Source organism: Macrobrachium rosenbergii, chromosome 13 (genome assembly GCF_040412425.1).
Source record: "Macrobrachium rosenbergii isolate ZJJX-2024 chromosome 13, ASM4041242v1, whole genome shotgun sequence".
Classification (NCBI taxonomy): domain Eukaryota; kingdom Metazoa; phylum Arthropoda; class Malacostraca; order Decapoda; family Palaemonidae; genus Macrobrachium; species Macrobrachium rosenbergii.
In genome coordinates, this window is record NC_089753.1 from 45,516,415 (window position 1) to 45,532,588 (window position 16,174).

The 16,174-nt window shown below is 36.2% G+C and overlaps 2 protein-coding genes across 2 annotated transcripts; both read right to left on the bottom strand.

Annotated features, from left to right (window-relative positions):
- Positions 1–151: 151 nt before the first annotated feature.
- Positions 152–4,654, bottom strand: LOC136844778 (neurofilament heavy polypeptide-like). The gene is made up of 4 exons (XM_067114015.1): positions 4,641–4,654; positions 1,952–2,022; positions 779–1,506; positions 152–676 (listed from the first exon to the last, which is right to left on the bottom strand). Exons 1-4 carry the CDS (start codon positions 4,652–4,654, stop codon positions 152–154), a joined length of 1,338 nt encoding a protein of 445 aa, XP_066970116.1.
- Positions 4,655–10,443: 5,789 nt separating this feature from the next.
- On the bottom strand, positions 10,444–14,788 carry LOC136844779 (uro-adherence factor A-like). Its single transcript, XM_067114016.1, has 4 exons — positions 14,735–14,788; positions 14,170–14,433; positions 13,178–14,109; positions 10,444–13,030 (listed from the first exon to the last, which is right to left on the bottom strand). The coding sequence occupies exons 1-4, from the start codon at positions 14,786–14,788 to the stop codon at positions 10,444–10,446; spliced, it is 3,837 nt and encodes a 1,278-aa protein (XP_066970117.1).
- Positions 14,789–16,174: the final 1,386 nt, after the last annotated feature.

The window sequence follows — 16,174 nt, forward strand, 5'->3', positions numbered from 1 at the left end:
CAGAATTTACCAGCGAAGACAATATTTGTTCATTATTTTGTTAAAATCTATCTAATCAATATTTTTTCATTAAATTATACAAAAAAAAACCCTCTTCGAGCAATTCCTTCTAAACGTTAGAAGCTCTAGATAACCACTTGAGAACACACTCTTACGCAACTTCCTCAGGGGGATCTACTAGCTCTGCTGGCTCTACTTCTTCAGAAGGATCCACTGGTTCTACTGGATCCATTTCTTCAGGAGGATCTACTAGTTCTCTTAGCTCAACTTCTTCAGGGGGATCTAGCAGTTCTGCTGTCTCCTCTTCTTCAGCAGGATCTACTGGTTCTACTGGATCTACTTCTTCAGAAGGATACACTAGTTCTCCTGACTCCACCTCTTCAGGAAGATTTACTAGTTCTGTTGACACTATTTCTTCAGGAGAATCTAGCAGTTCTGTTGACTCCACTTCTTCAGCAGAATCCCCTAGTTCTGCTGGTTCCACGTCTTCAGCAGGCTCTACTAGTTCAGCTGGATCTTTTAGTTCCACTGACTCCACTTCTTCTGGGGGATCTACTAGCTTTGCTGGATCCACTTCTTCACCTGGGTCTAGTAGTCCTGCTGGATTCACTTCTTCACCTGGGTCTACTAGTTCTGATGACTCAACTTCTTCACGAGAGTCTACTATCTCAGCTGGCTACACTTCTTCGGGAGGATCTACTAGCTCTGCTGACTCAACCTCCTCAAGAATTTCAACCTCTATAGATACAAGTAGTTCATCTTATTCAGGACGATCTACTAGATCTCCTGGTTCAGCTTCAGCAGGGTCTACTAGCTCAGCTACATCCGCATTTTCAGGAGGATCCACTAGTTCTTCAGACTCCACCTCTCCAGGAGGATTTACTAGCTCTGCTGACACAACTTCTTTACGAGGATCTACCAGTTCTGTTGGTTTCATTTCTTCACCAGGATCCACTGGTTCCACTTCTTCACCAGGATCTACTAGTTCACCTGGATCTTCTTCTTCTGGAGGATCTTCAAATTCTGCTGACTCCATTCCTTCTGGGGGATCTAGTAGCTCTGCTGGCTCTACTTCATCAGTAGGACCTACTAGCTCTGCTGAATCCACTTCTTCAACAGGATCTAGTGGTTCTGCTGGATCTACTAGTTCTGATGACTTAACTTCTTCACGAGAGTCTACTGGTTCTGCTTCTTTAGGAGGATCTATAAGTTCTGCTGGATCTACAAGTTCTGCTGAATCTACGTCTTCATCAGGATCTACTAGTTCTCCTGACTCCACTTCTTCAGTAGGATCAATTAATTCTGCAGACTCAACTTCCTCAGGAACTTCAGCTTCTGGACACTTAAGCAGTTCATCTTCTTCAGCAGGATCTACTAGCTCTCCCGATTCAACTTCTTTACGAGTATCAACAAGTTCAGTTTCTTCTGATTCATCCACTTCATCTTCAGCTGGCTCAACTTCCTCTGGAGGATCAACAGGATCCTCAACTTCGTCATCAGGGCCCGCTTCAGGTTAGATAAGAAAGCAGAAAAATATCCTCTAGGTGTGGAAATCACATTCAGCATAAGATAAAACATCAAGTATGTAACTATTTTGATGTTGAACCTAACACTTCACAAACTACGTAAAAATCATCTAGTCTATGTAACTGCTTTACTTCCGCTTAAATAACCTGAAGATGACTTGTAATCCAAAGTTAATTATGTTGAAAAATGCAGTATTAACAAATGGACAAACATCTTTCCTTCCATTCCTATGAACACCTAATCGACAATATACTAAACCGTTCATTTATAATCAAATGCCAACTTGCACAAAAATTTAATCACTAAGCTGGTTTTCAATCACTGGATACCTTTCTTCACTAACAGAAGCAAAGTTTTCTTTAAAATATCTTTAAGTAAAACCAAGGACTGCACAAACTTAACAACCTTGACAACAGTAACCTACTTTTGACAAAAATAAATCTGAACCAGAAATATATTCTCGTCAGACGGAGTCGTCTTCTTGGATCTACATATCTTAAAATAAATCAAAGCATGTTTAATACACAAAAAGGTATTACCTTCATGCATTTATTTTAGATAGCATAAGGCGATGCATAAATCTGCTAACAATACTCATTAGAATTACCCATACCTAAATGATATAATATTTTGCCCATATGTAAAAATCACATCATCTATTACTTTATAACGAAAATAATGTATAAAAATAAAAGATTCATATAAAAAATAAACAATAGGAAAATAATGTATATATAACATACAATAATCAACCACTCACATAATACACGTTTTATATACATGCGCGCGCACACACACACACACACACACACACACACACACACATATATATATATATATATATATATATATATATATATATATATATATATATATATATATATCTAGCAATTGCAATTTCCGTGATATTCTTGTGATGACTTTTATATTGGTCAAACTTAGGTTAAAACAGATTTTCATAAATCAGTCAGTAAAAGAAGGGAAAACCCATTGAAAAATTATATTATCGAATATATATACAGTATATATATACATATATAGATATATATATGAACTACTAATCATGTTCATCGGAATTATCCATACTTAACTGATATAACTTTTTGTCCTTAAGTATAAAACATCATCCATTACTTTGTAACAATAATGACATGGTATAAAAATAAGATTCACAAAAAATAAGTAAAACAATAATACTAATATAGTGTTTACCAACAATATATATATATATATATATATATATATATATATATATATATATATATATATATATATATATATATATATGTATATATAATGTAAGAGTGTAAATTGTGATTCAACGTGAACTTTTACTCTCAAAATTTTGATGTGGCAATGGGTAACCTTTTATCGACATTTTTAAGTAATTTGTATATGGAATTTTTCGAAAGCAAAAATATTAAAATCATTCTGCGCAATGCAGTATGGTTCAAGCATGTTGACGAGATATATATTTGGACAGGGAACAAAAATGTAAATAGCTTCTTTAAATTACATGAATTGGTGCCGTCAGTAAAATTCACTATGGAAATTGAAAAAGGATGGGAGCCTACAGTTTGGATTGCCTCAAACATAAAAAAATATTGGGTTTACATGCAGTTTGTACAGAAAACCCACCACAATTTCAGTCTACCTTCATGTTATAATGGTTACAACAATAAAGTTAGAAATCTGTTAAGGTCATTACGTATATGTAGCCCTAAATATATTGATGATGAAATATCTATGTTAGGAATATCTGACAAAACATTCAGGGCAGTAGAAAAGACATGTTATGATAACAAAAAAAAAGTTATTTCACAAAAACTTTTTGTAATGAGGAGTTTGTCTTAGTTTTCTTAAGAATTCTGGAATTAATGTAGCATTTAAGACCAATAAAACAATGAAACATGTACTTATAAGAACTCTTCTGACATTGGTAAAGTATGTGTATTGTAATTTCCGTGATATTCTTGTGATGACTTTTATATTGGTCAAACTTAGGTTAAAAACAGTTTTTCATAAATCAGTCAGTAAAAGAGGGGAAAACCTATAAAAAAATTACATTATCGAATACATACATATATATATATATATATATATATATTATATATATATATATATATATATATATATATATATATATATATATATACATATATATATATATATACATATATATATACTACTAGTCATGCTCATCGGAATTATCCATACTTATCTGATATAATCTTTTGTCCTTAAGTATAAAACATCATCCATTACTTTATAACAATAATAACAAGGTATAAAATAAGATTCATAAAAATAAATAAAACAATAATACTAATATAGTATTTACCAATCAACCACTGTCTTACACACATACATATATATATATATATATATATATATATATATATATATATATATATATATATATCAACCACTGTATTAATACATATATATATATATATATATATATATATATATATATATATATATATATATATATATATATATATATATATATATATATATATATATATATATATATATATATATATATATATATATAAAATATATATGCTATATATATATATATATATATATATATATATATATATATATATATATATCACCCATATATATATATATATATATATATATATATATATATATATAATGTATGTGTGTAAGACGAGTGGTTGATTGGTAAATACTATATTAGTATTATTGTTTTATTTATTTTTTATGAATCTTATTTTTATACCTTGTTATTATTGTTAGGTAGGTGGCAGCCCTGGTTGTAGATAAACACACTGTGAAATGGTCTGGGTATTTTCATAAAATTTCAAGAGAACTAGATCGAGTGCTGCTGACGTGATTATGCTAAAAGACGCGTTAATGTGTGGTGCTTATGTACGAGGCCAGAAGTGATTTCAGTGTATGTTCGACTTAGTTTTATTTTAAGATAAATAAAGGCTGAACGGTGGAGAATCCCCCTTTTAAGTTCACTTCCATTTTTGCGCATGCGCACTAGGCCCTAGCAACCCACGGCGTCCATAGCAACGAAGGACAACGAAAACATCTTGGTGACAGCTGTCAAATACACGGGTAACGCCCACACCCACCTTGCCTGTATCATGAGGACTTTAAATGATCTTAAGAAACTACAGCGTTCGCAGCTGAAAAGCATTAATAAAGATGAACTGATAGAGGCTATTTTAACTTCTACTGCTGTTGATGGAGATATCCATGAGAAATTAACAACAATCGTGAATGATTTGGCGGGGGTGAAATTGTCTCTTGTTTCTTCTGATGCAGATGTGACTTCCAAGATTACTGAGATGCAACAGAAAATAGATAAGCAGTCAGAAATAATTATAGCACAGCAATTATTTTTGGAGAAATTGGATCGTAGGGAGAGGGAGAAGAATTTAGTACTTCTTGGCGTTCCAGATGAACGGGTAGTTCTGGAGGGGTTGAATGATGAAGATTCCAAGATCCAGAAGATATTTGACATTCTTCAGGTGACTACTCCGATTCTATCTCATAGGAGGCTGGGAACTCGTAATGAGGATAATACTCGTTCCCGACCTATCCTTGTCACATTGGGCTCGAGAGCAGAAAGGGATCCCATAGTTGAAAAGGGAAAAGCTTTAAAACAATGCCAAGACCCATTCAAGAAGATTTTTGTTAAAAAGGATACCCATCCAGCTGTCAGGATGGAATGGAAAAGACTGCATGAAGCCGAAAAGAGAGAGAAAGAGAAGCCAGAAAATCAGGGATGTGCAATTAGGATGAACTACAGGGAGAGAAAGCTCTATAAAGATGATGTGGTGATTGATTCATGGAATCCTCACCCTTTTAGGTAGCCCACGGAAACATCTTAAAATAATCTCATGGAACGTTAATGGTGTTAGGACCAAGATTGAGAAAACTTTTGTAGAGAATTTATTATTGGATTATGATATAATTTGCCTTAACGAAGTAAAAACCTCGTCATCAATTAATTTCCCTGGTTATGTATCTTGTATTAGTCGTAATAGGAGCGCAGAACACCGCGGGAGGTACTTGTGTTTTGATCCGTAGGTGTCTTTTTCTTACGTTGTGATTGAAGATATATAGTATTAGTGATCAGGTGTGGCTCACAATTAGTTGTGTGCCGAATGTGCTATTTGGTTTTTGTTATGTCCCCCCATCTGATTCACCTTATTTTGACATGTCATTACTTAGTAAAATACAGGAGAAAGTTAAGTCTTATGTAGGTGGTTGTGTGGGGATGGGTGATTTAAACGCTCGTTTTGGTGTCGGTGTCCGTGACTTGCCGGTGAGACGGGATCTGCCTAGCTATTCTTACCCTACTATCCCCGACGCCGTACCTAACCCTAATGACAATGGGAGGATGTTACTCGGGATTTGTGTAGATGAAAAACTTTTGGTTGTTAACAATCTTCAAACGTCTTGCAGGCAATTCAAGGGAGGTCTTACTTATAGGCAGGGACAACTGTGGGTGTCTGAGCTTGATTCTTGTTTGATATCTATCTCATGAGTACATACACATTGTTAGAGTTTCGATATAATCCAGGATTTGAGATTACCTTCTAATCATGCACCCATATCCTTAGCCTTTATATGCCCTGGCCTCGATTTAACTGATATAAAAGAAAGAGCGTCTCAGCTCGGTGGTCATGCAGTGTTGCAAAGTAAAGCTACTAATAAATATGTGACTCCGCCTATAATGTCAGCACAAATGAATCAAGAATTATTTGTCAGTGAGTTGGCGAAACAGAGAACCTACTTTTGATGGAAGTATTGACAATTTTGAAGGTGATCTGGGTACTATATTCTACGAGTGCGCAGTTCTTCTTTGGAGGAGTGGTAGAGCTTTCGACTGGCATGTTGTTGGCCCAGCGTTCGACTCTCCGAGCCGCCAAAGAAGAATTAGAGGAATTTATTTCTGGTGATAGAAATTCATTTCTCGTCATAATGTGGTTCGGATTCCACAATAAGCTGTAGGTCCCGTTGCTAGGTAACCAGTAGGTTCTTAGCCACGTAAAAATAAGTCTAATCCTCGGGCCAGCCCTAGGAGAGCTGTTAACCAGCTCAGTGGTCTGGTTAAACTAAGATATACTTAACTCTACGAGTGCGCAAGTAAATCGGTAGTTAGGAGGCCAGCACCTGGTGTTGATGTTACTGTAAATAGGTGGGAACGCCTTTTAAGTGAGAATGATAGTTCTACAATTTGGCGTGCTATTAATTGGCGCGGAGAGTTAAATACCAATTCAACTGACTTTGGTAATGCTTCTTCACCATCAGATCAGGAATTTGTTGAACACTTCACACAGCTGTATGGCCACTCGGGGGATACGATTGAGAATCTTGATGACTTACAAACTGATATAAATGTACCCATTTTAGATGATCCTATTTCATGCCGTGAAGTACAATCACAAATCAAGCGTTTGAAGAGTGGGAAAGCGAGCGGACCTGATGGAGTGCCCCCTGGATTATATAAAATGTTACCTGTGTCTTGGATTTTTTATGTATAGTAGCCTTGTTTAACAATATATTTATGTCCTCATTGTATCCTGTATCGTGGATTAATGCAAAGTTGTTTACTGTCTTTAAACGTGGTTCAAGGTTATTGGTTAAAAATTATCGGGCAATAAATGTGATAAACTCAATAGCTAAATTGTATGATGCAGTTCTGTGTGCCCGACTCTCTCTTTGGTTTACTCCATGCAGGAGCAGGCAGGGTCGCAGAGGGGAAGGGGGTGTTTGGAGCATATTATATCTTTACGATTGTTGATTGACCTTGCAAAGAGGAAAAATTCAAACTTTTTGTGACATTTATTGATTTCCAACAAGCTTATGACAGAGTACCAAGGCGTACTTTATTTTTGATATTGAAAAGACTAGGTTGTGGATCTGTAATGATAGTAGCACTTATTTCTATGTACAAAATTACCAATAGTATTGTTGGGACAACTCTAATTGCTTCGACAATTGGTGTTCGCCAGGGGTCACCAACCTCATGTCTATTGTTTGTCATTTTGTGGACGATCTTATAAGATTAATTAAAAATAATTTTGGTATTGATGGGTTTCTGGGTTGGTTACACATCCTTGTCCTTAAGGATGACACGATATTCCTTTCAACAACCAGGCGTGGTATGATGGAAAAGTTAAATTTACTCAATCAGTTTTGTAGCTCTCATGGAATGAAAATAAATAGTAGTAAGACTAAATTTTTTGTGATAAATGGCAATGGACGCGATGAGGAGCCAATGGTTGTAGGGAATATTGTTGTTGATCCCTGCGAGCAATATGTATATTTAGGATGTATTTTTACTGCTGATGGCTCTATATCATCATCAGTGAAAGCAGAAGCACAATCTAGAATGTGTCATGTTTTAAAATTTATTTCATTCTTAAATAAAAATAATGATGTTCCTTTTTATATTAAGAAAAGGGTTTTTCATTCGGCTTTGTTACCAGCATTAATGTATGGAAATGAATCTTGGATTAACGGTGATTTGAGACCCATGGAAAAATTATATTTATGGTGCATAAAGCAACTGTTAGGTGTAAGGAAAACCACTACAAGTTCTCTTTGCTTGGTCGAACTCGGTCTTGTTGATTTTCGTTCACTGGTCAGGTCAAAGCAGAGACAGTTTTTCGTTAAAGCTTGGGTGGAGCGTGGTACAATGGGAGACGATCCACTGGGCCATGTAATTAATCTAATTTTGGAATTTAATACCCCTACCTCACGTTATATAAGAGACTTGTTAGATAATGATATTGACGATGTAATGCAAGCATCTGAAAGATTGAAACATGAAGTAACTACCACCTCAAACTCAGGTAGATTAACTTTCTATAAAAACGTCAATTCAGAATTTAACGTTCATGACATTTAAAGTAAAAAAACCAATGTAAATGAGTTGGAGAGAATGGAGTGGACAAGATTAAGACTGAGTTCCCATTCTCTTGCTATTGAGGTTGGCCATTGGAACAGAAGAGGGAGGGGCCGGTTACCTGTAGAGGAGAGGTTGTGTGTGTGTGGCCAAATACAAACTGAGCAACATGTAATCGAAGCATGCCCCAGGACCTACCAGATTCGGACCCAGTACGATATCTCATCAATGAGCGACTTGATGATAGAAAGATCAGACTATGCAAATGTTTGTCATATCGCAAGCTTAATTTTGAAGGTTTTCAAATAATAAGATGCAAACTCTCTCATTGTGCGTCGCCCAGCTGACTTCATTTTGTGTTACAATTTTAACACATTTCCAGTCTAATCTGAATGTGTGATGTTTATTAGTCTATTGTATATTAGTGTTGCTATGTGATATGGAATTGGATATTCAAAACAGCTCTCGATATGATCTCTTTTGTGTTATTTAAAAAATTAATATTAATTATTGTTGCCATTTGTTTTGAATACAGTTCTTTTTAATTTTCTTTTTCCTTTTTAGGAAATGTAATTTGTGAAATGAGTTTATGTATTTGGACCGTTGTGTAATTTCATAATATTGTATTTGATGTTTCTGTGGAGAATGGTCAATAAAATATCTATCTATCTATCTATCTATCTATCTATCTATCTATCTATCTATCTATGTGTGTAAGACGAGTGGTTGATTGGTAAATACTATATTAGTATTATTGTTTTATTTTTTTTATGAATCTTATTTTTATACCTTGTTATTATTGTTATAAAGTAATGGATGATGTTTTATATTTAAGGACAAAAGATTATATCAGTTAAGTATGGATAATTCCAATAAGCATGACTAGTAGTTTATTTATAAATATATATATATATATATATATATATATATATATATATATATATATATATATGTATGTACTCGATAATGTAATTTTTCTATAGGTTTTCCCCTCTTTTACTGACTGATTTATGAAAATCTGTTCTTAACATAAGTTTGACCAATATAAAAGTCATCACAATAATATCACGGAAATTACAATACACATACTTTATCAATGTCAGACGAGTTCTTATAAGTACATGTATCATTGTTTTATTGTTCTTGAATGCTACATTAATTCCAGAATTCTTAAGAAAACCAAGAAAAACTCCTTAATACAAAAAGTTTTTGTGAAATAACTTTTTTTTATTATCATAACATGTCTTTTCTACTGCCCTGAATGTTTTGTCAGATATTCCTAATCATAGATATTTCATCATCAATATATTTAGGGCTACATATACGTAATGATCTTAACAGATTTCTAACTTTATTGTTGTAACCATTATTACATGAAGGTAGACTGAAATTGTGGTGGGTTTTCTGTACAAACTGCATGTAAACCCAATACTATTTTTATGTTTGAGGCAATCCAAACTGTAGGCTCCCATCCTTTTTCAATTTCCATAGTGAATTTTACTGACGGCACCAATTCATGCAATTTAAAGAAGCTATTTACATTTTTGTTCCCTGTCCAAATATATATCTCGTCAACATGCTTTAACCATACTGCATTGCGCAGAATGATTTTAATATTTTTGCTCTCGAAAAATTCATTTACAAATTACTTAAAAATGTCGATAAAAGGTTACCCATTGCCATATCAAAATTTTGAGAGTAAAAAGTTCACGCTGAATCAAAATTTACACTCTTTTACGCGGAAATTAATGAATTATGTTAAGGTGATCTTGGAAAATGGGACATCCAAGTGTCTTTTCTCCAATGTGTCCATAAAAACGCCAAAAAAATTTTAATATATACTTTTGTGAATAACGAAGTCAAGTCAGAACTCATTATCGAGGACACACTATTGGTACATTATTCAGTTAACTTATCAGGTGAACATTTTTCATTAATTAAATTAAATAAAAACACTCTTCGAGCAATTACTTCTCAGTGTTAGAGGCTCTGGCTAACCACATGAGAATATACTCTTACTCAACGTTCTCAGGAGGATCTACTAGCTCTGCTGGCTCTGCTTCGTCAGAGGGATCCACGAGTTCTACTGGATCCACTTCTTCAGGAGGATCTAGCAGTTCTGCTGACTCATCTTCTTCAGTGGAATTTACTAGTTCAGCTGGCTCTACTTCTTCAGGAGGATCCACAAGGTCTGCTGACTCCACCTCTTCAGGAGGATCTACTAGCTCAGCTGATACAACTTCTTCAGTAGGATCTAGCAGTTCTCTTGGCTCCACTTCTTCATCAGGATCCACTAGTTCTACTGGTTCTATTTCTTCAGCAGGATCTACTAATTCAGCTGGATCTTCTTCTGGGGGATCTTCTAGTTCTGCTGACTCAACTTCTTCTAGGGGATCTAGTAGCTTTGCTAGCTCTACTTCATCAGTAGGATCTACTAGCTCTGCTGGATCCACTTCTTCAGTAGGATCTACTAGTTCAGCTGAATCTACTAGTTCTGATGACTCAACTACTTCAGCAGGATCAACTAGTTCTGCTGACTCAACGTCCTCAGAAACTTCAACTTCCGGATATTCAAGCAGTTCATCTTTTTCATCAGGATCTACTAGCTCTCCCATTTCAACTTCTTCGGGAGTATCAACAGGTTCAGTTTCTTCTGATTCATCTACTTCATCTTCAGCTGGGTCAACTTCATCAGTAAAATCTACTAGCTCTGTTGGATCCACTTCTTCAGCAGGATCTGCAAGTCCTGATGACTCCACTTCTTCTGCAGGATCAACAAGTTCTGCAGACTCAACTTTCTCAGGAACTTCAACTTCCGGATATTCAAGTAGTTCATCTTCTTCAGCAGCATCTACTCGCTCTCCCAGTTCAAATTCTTCAGGATCAACAAGTTCGGTTTCTTTTGATTCATCTACTGCATCTTCAGCTAGGTCAACTTCCTCTGGAGGATCTAGTAGTTCTGCTAGCTCCACTTCACCAGTAGGATCTACTACCTCTGCTGGATCCACTTCTTCATTAGGATCTAGTAGTTCTCCTGGATCCAGTTCTTCAGCTGGATCTACTAGTTCTGATGACTCCACTTCTTCAGCAGTATCAACTAGTTCTGCAGACTCAACTTTCTCAGGAACTTCAACTTCCGGATATTCAAGTAGTTCATCTTCTTCAGTGGGATCTACTAGCTCTCCCAGTTCAACTTCTTCAGGATCAGCAAGTTCAGTTTCTTCTGATTCATCTACTTCATCTTCAGCTAGGTCACCTTCCTCTGGAGGATCTAGTAGTTCTGTTAGCTCCACTTCACCAGTAGGATCTACTAGCTCTGCTGGATCCACTTCATTAGGATCTAGTAGTTCTGCTGGATCCAGTTCTTCAGCTGGATCTACTAGTTCTGATGACTCCACTTCTTCAGCAGTATCAACTAGTTCAACAGACTCAACTTCCTCAGGAACTTCAACATCCGGATATTCAAGTAGTTCATCTTCTTCAGCAGGATCTACTAGCTCTCCCAGTTCAACTTCTTCAGGATTAGCAAGTTCAGTTTCTTCTGATTCATCTACTTCATCTTCAACTAGGTCAGCTTCCTCTGGAGGATCTAGTAGTTCTGCTAGCTCCACTTCACCAGTACGATCTACTAGCTCTGCTGGATCCACTTCTTCATTAGGATCTAGGAGTTCTGCTGGATCCAGTTTTTCAGCTGGATCTACTAGTTCTGATGACTCCACTTCTTCAGCAGTATCAACTAGTTCTGCAGACTCAACTTCCTCAGGAACTTCAACTTCCGGATATTCAAATAGTTCATCTTCTTCAGCAGCATCTACTAGCTCTCCCAGTTCAACTTCTACAGGACGATCAACAAGTTCAGTTTCTTCTGATTCATCTATTTCTTCATCTTCAGCTGGGTCAACTTCCTCTGGAGGATCTAGTAACTCTGCTAGCTCAAATTCATCAGTAGGATCTACTAGCTCTGCTGAATCCACTTCTTCAGCTTTATCTACTAGTTCTGATGATTCCACCTCCTCAGCAGGATCAACTAGTTCTGCTGACTCGACTTCCTCAGAAAGTTCAACTTCCGGATACTCAAGTAGTTCATCTTCTTCAGCAGCATCTACTAGCTCTCCCAGTTCAACTTCTACAGGAGGATCAGCAAGTTCAGTTTTTTCTGATTCATCTACTTCATCTTCAGCTAGGCCACCTTCCTCTGGAGGATCTAGTAGTTCTGCTAGCTCCACTTCACCAGTAGGATCTACTAGCTCTGCTGGATCCACTTCATTAGGATCTAGTAGTTCTGCTGGATCCAGTTCTTCAGCTGGATCTACTAGTTCTGATGACTCCACTTCTTCAGCAGTATCAACTAGTTCAACAGACTCAACTTCCTCAGGAACTTCAACATCCGGATATTCAAGTAGTTCATCTTCTTCAGCAGGATCTACTCGCTCTCCCAGTTCAACTTCTTCAGGATCAGCAAGTTCAGTTTCTTCTGATTCATCTACTTCATCTTCAACTAGGTCAGCTTCCTCTGGAGGATCTAGTAGTTCTGCTAGCTCCACTTCACCAGTACGATCTACTAGCTCTGCTGGATCCACTTCTTCATTAGGATCTAGAGTTCTGCTGGATCCAGTTTTTCAGCTGGATCTACTAGTTCTGATGACTCCACTTCTTCAGCAGTATCAACTAGTTCTGCAGACTCAACTTTCAGGAACTTCAACTTCCGGATATTCAAGTAGTTCATCTTCTTCAGTGGGATCTACTAGCTCTCCCAGTTCAACTTCTACAGGATCAGCAAGTTCAGTTTCTTCTGATTCATCTACTTCATCTTCAGCTAGGTCACCTTCCTCTGGAGGATCTAGTAGTTCTGCTAGCTCCACTTCACCAGTACGATCTACTAGCTCTGCTGGATCCACTTCTTCATTAGGATCTAGGAGTTCTGCTGGATCCAGTTTTTCAGCTGGATCTACTAGTTCTGATGACTCCACTTCTTCAGCAGTATCAACTAGTTCTGCAGACTCAACTTCCTCAGGAACTTCAACTTCCGGATATTCAAATAGTTCATCTTCTTCAGCAGCATCTACTAGCTCTCCCAGTTCAACTTCTACAGGACGATCAACAAGTTCAGTTTCTTCTGATTCGTCTATTTCTTCATCTTCAGCTGGGTCAACTTCCTCTGGAGGATCTAGTAACTCTGCTAGCTCAAATTCATCAGTAGGATCTACTAGCTCTGCTGAATCCACTTCTTCAGCTTTATCTACTAGTTCTGATGATTCCACCTCCTCAGCAGGATCAACTAGTTCTGCTGACTCGACTTCCTCAGAAAGTTCAACTTCCGGATACTCAAGTAGTTCATCTTCTTCAGCAGCATCTACTAGCTCTCCCAGTTCAACTTCTACAGGAGGATCAACAAATTCAGTTTCTTCTGACTCATCTATTTCTTCATCTTCAGCTGGGTCAACTTCCTCTGGAGGACCTAGTAGCTCTGCTAGCTCCACTTCATCAGTAGGACATACTAGCTCTGCTGGATCCACTTCATTAGGATCTAGTAGTTCTGCTGGAACCACTTCTTCAACTGGATCTACTAGTTCTGATGACTCCACTTCTGCAGGATCAACTAGTTCTGCTCGCTCAACTTCCTCAGGAACTTCAACTTCCGGATATTCAAGTAGTTCACCTTCTTCAGTAGGATCTACTAGCTCTCCCAGTTCAACTTCTATAGGAGGATCAACAAGTTCAGTTTATTCTGATTCATCTACTTCATCTTCAGCTGGGTCAACTTCCTCTGGAGGATCCAATAGCTCTGCTAGTTCCACTTCATCAGTAGGACGTACTAGCTCTGCTGGATCTACTTCTTCAGCAGGATCTAGTAGTTCTGCTGGATCCACTTCTTCAACTGGATCTACTAGTTCTGCCGACTCCACTTCTTCAGCAGGATCAATTAGTTCTGCTGACTCGACTTCCTCAGGAACTTCAATTTCCGGATATTCAAGTAGTTCAACTTCTTCATTAGGATCTACTACCTCTCCCAGTTCAACTTCTTCAGGAGGATCAACAAGTTCATTTTCTTATGATTCATCTACTTCTTCATCTTCATCTGAGTCAACTTCCTCTGGAGGATCAACAGATTCCTCAAGTTCATCATTAGGGTCCTCTTCAGGTTAGATAAGAAAGCAGAAAAATATCATCTGAGTGTGGAAATTACATTCAGTAGAAGAATGTAACTGTTTTGATGTTGAACCTAACATTTCACCAACTACATAAAAATCACCTTCTCTACATAACTGTTTTACTTTTGCTTAAAAAACCTAATAAATGACTTACAATCCAATGTTGTGTTGCAAACGCAGTATTAACACATGGACTAACATCTTTCATTCCATTCCTATGAACACCTAGTCGTTAATGTACTAAGCCGTTCTTTTATGCTCAAATGCCAATTTTTACAAAATCTTAATAACTAATCAATGGATACCTCTCTGCAAAAATAGAAACAAACTTTTCTTTAAAATATCTTTTCGTAAAAACAAGGGCAGCACAAATTTAACAACAGCAATAACCCAATTTTGACAAAAACAAATCTGAACCAGAAATATACTTTCCTCAGACGGTATCTTCTTTGAACTATACTACATATCTTAAAATAAATCAGACCACGCTCAATGCACAAAATTTATTACCCTTACGCATTTCTTTTGGCAATCATATGTTAAAGCATAAATCTACTAATAATGCACATTAGAATTATCCATACCTAAATGATACATTCTTTTGTCCATAGCTAAAAACAAATCATCCATTGCTCCACAGCAATAAAAAATGGTATCTACATATAATATTCTCACAAAAAGTAAACAATAAGAAAATAATACTTATATTAGTGTTGACCTATCAACTCTTCATATTACACAACATTACACACACACACACACACACACACACACACACACATATATATATATATATATATATATATATATATATATATATATATATGTGTGTGTGTGTGTGTGTGTGTGTGTGTGTCTGTATAATAACCAAAAGAAAAATTAAATTGTATATAGTTTTCATTAACATGAAGGAGAATTCCACTGTCCAGCTGATTATACCTGACACACCTTTTAGGCTGTTCTAGTCTCTTTTACAATGTTGTTTCCAGTTTGACCAATATAAAAGTTATAAGAATTACATGGAATTTACCATTGTCCAAGGTGTGCTTTATAAGTAAATGTTTCACTGTTTTATTGTTCTTAAATTCCAGAATTCTAAAAATGATGGGAAATATCTATAAAGTTATTATTATGCGATAGCAAAGGGACTCTTTTTGTAATGTTTCTTTTATATTTAAAAAATGTCTTTTCTCCCGCCATTAATGCGCAGTCTGGGATTCCTAGTAATATCTATTTCATCCTCAATATATTTTGGGCAACATACACGTGATAATATTAAAAATGGTTTTGAAAACTGATTTTTTTACTGTATTGCTGTGACCAGAACGAAAAGTAAACATAGGCTTTCTGTACACACTGTACGTAAACCCAATGTCGGTCTTGTTTACTAGGAAATCCAAAATGTAGGCTCCCATCCTTTTTCCATTTCCATAGTGAATTCTATTGATGGTACAAATTCATGTAATTTAAAAAATAAGTTTTGTATTTTTTCCCTGCCCAAATACATATCTTGTCAACATGCCTGAACAATACAACAATGCGGGGAATGATTTTAATATTTTTGTTTTCGAAAAATTCCATATACATATTACTT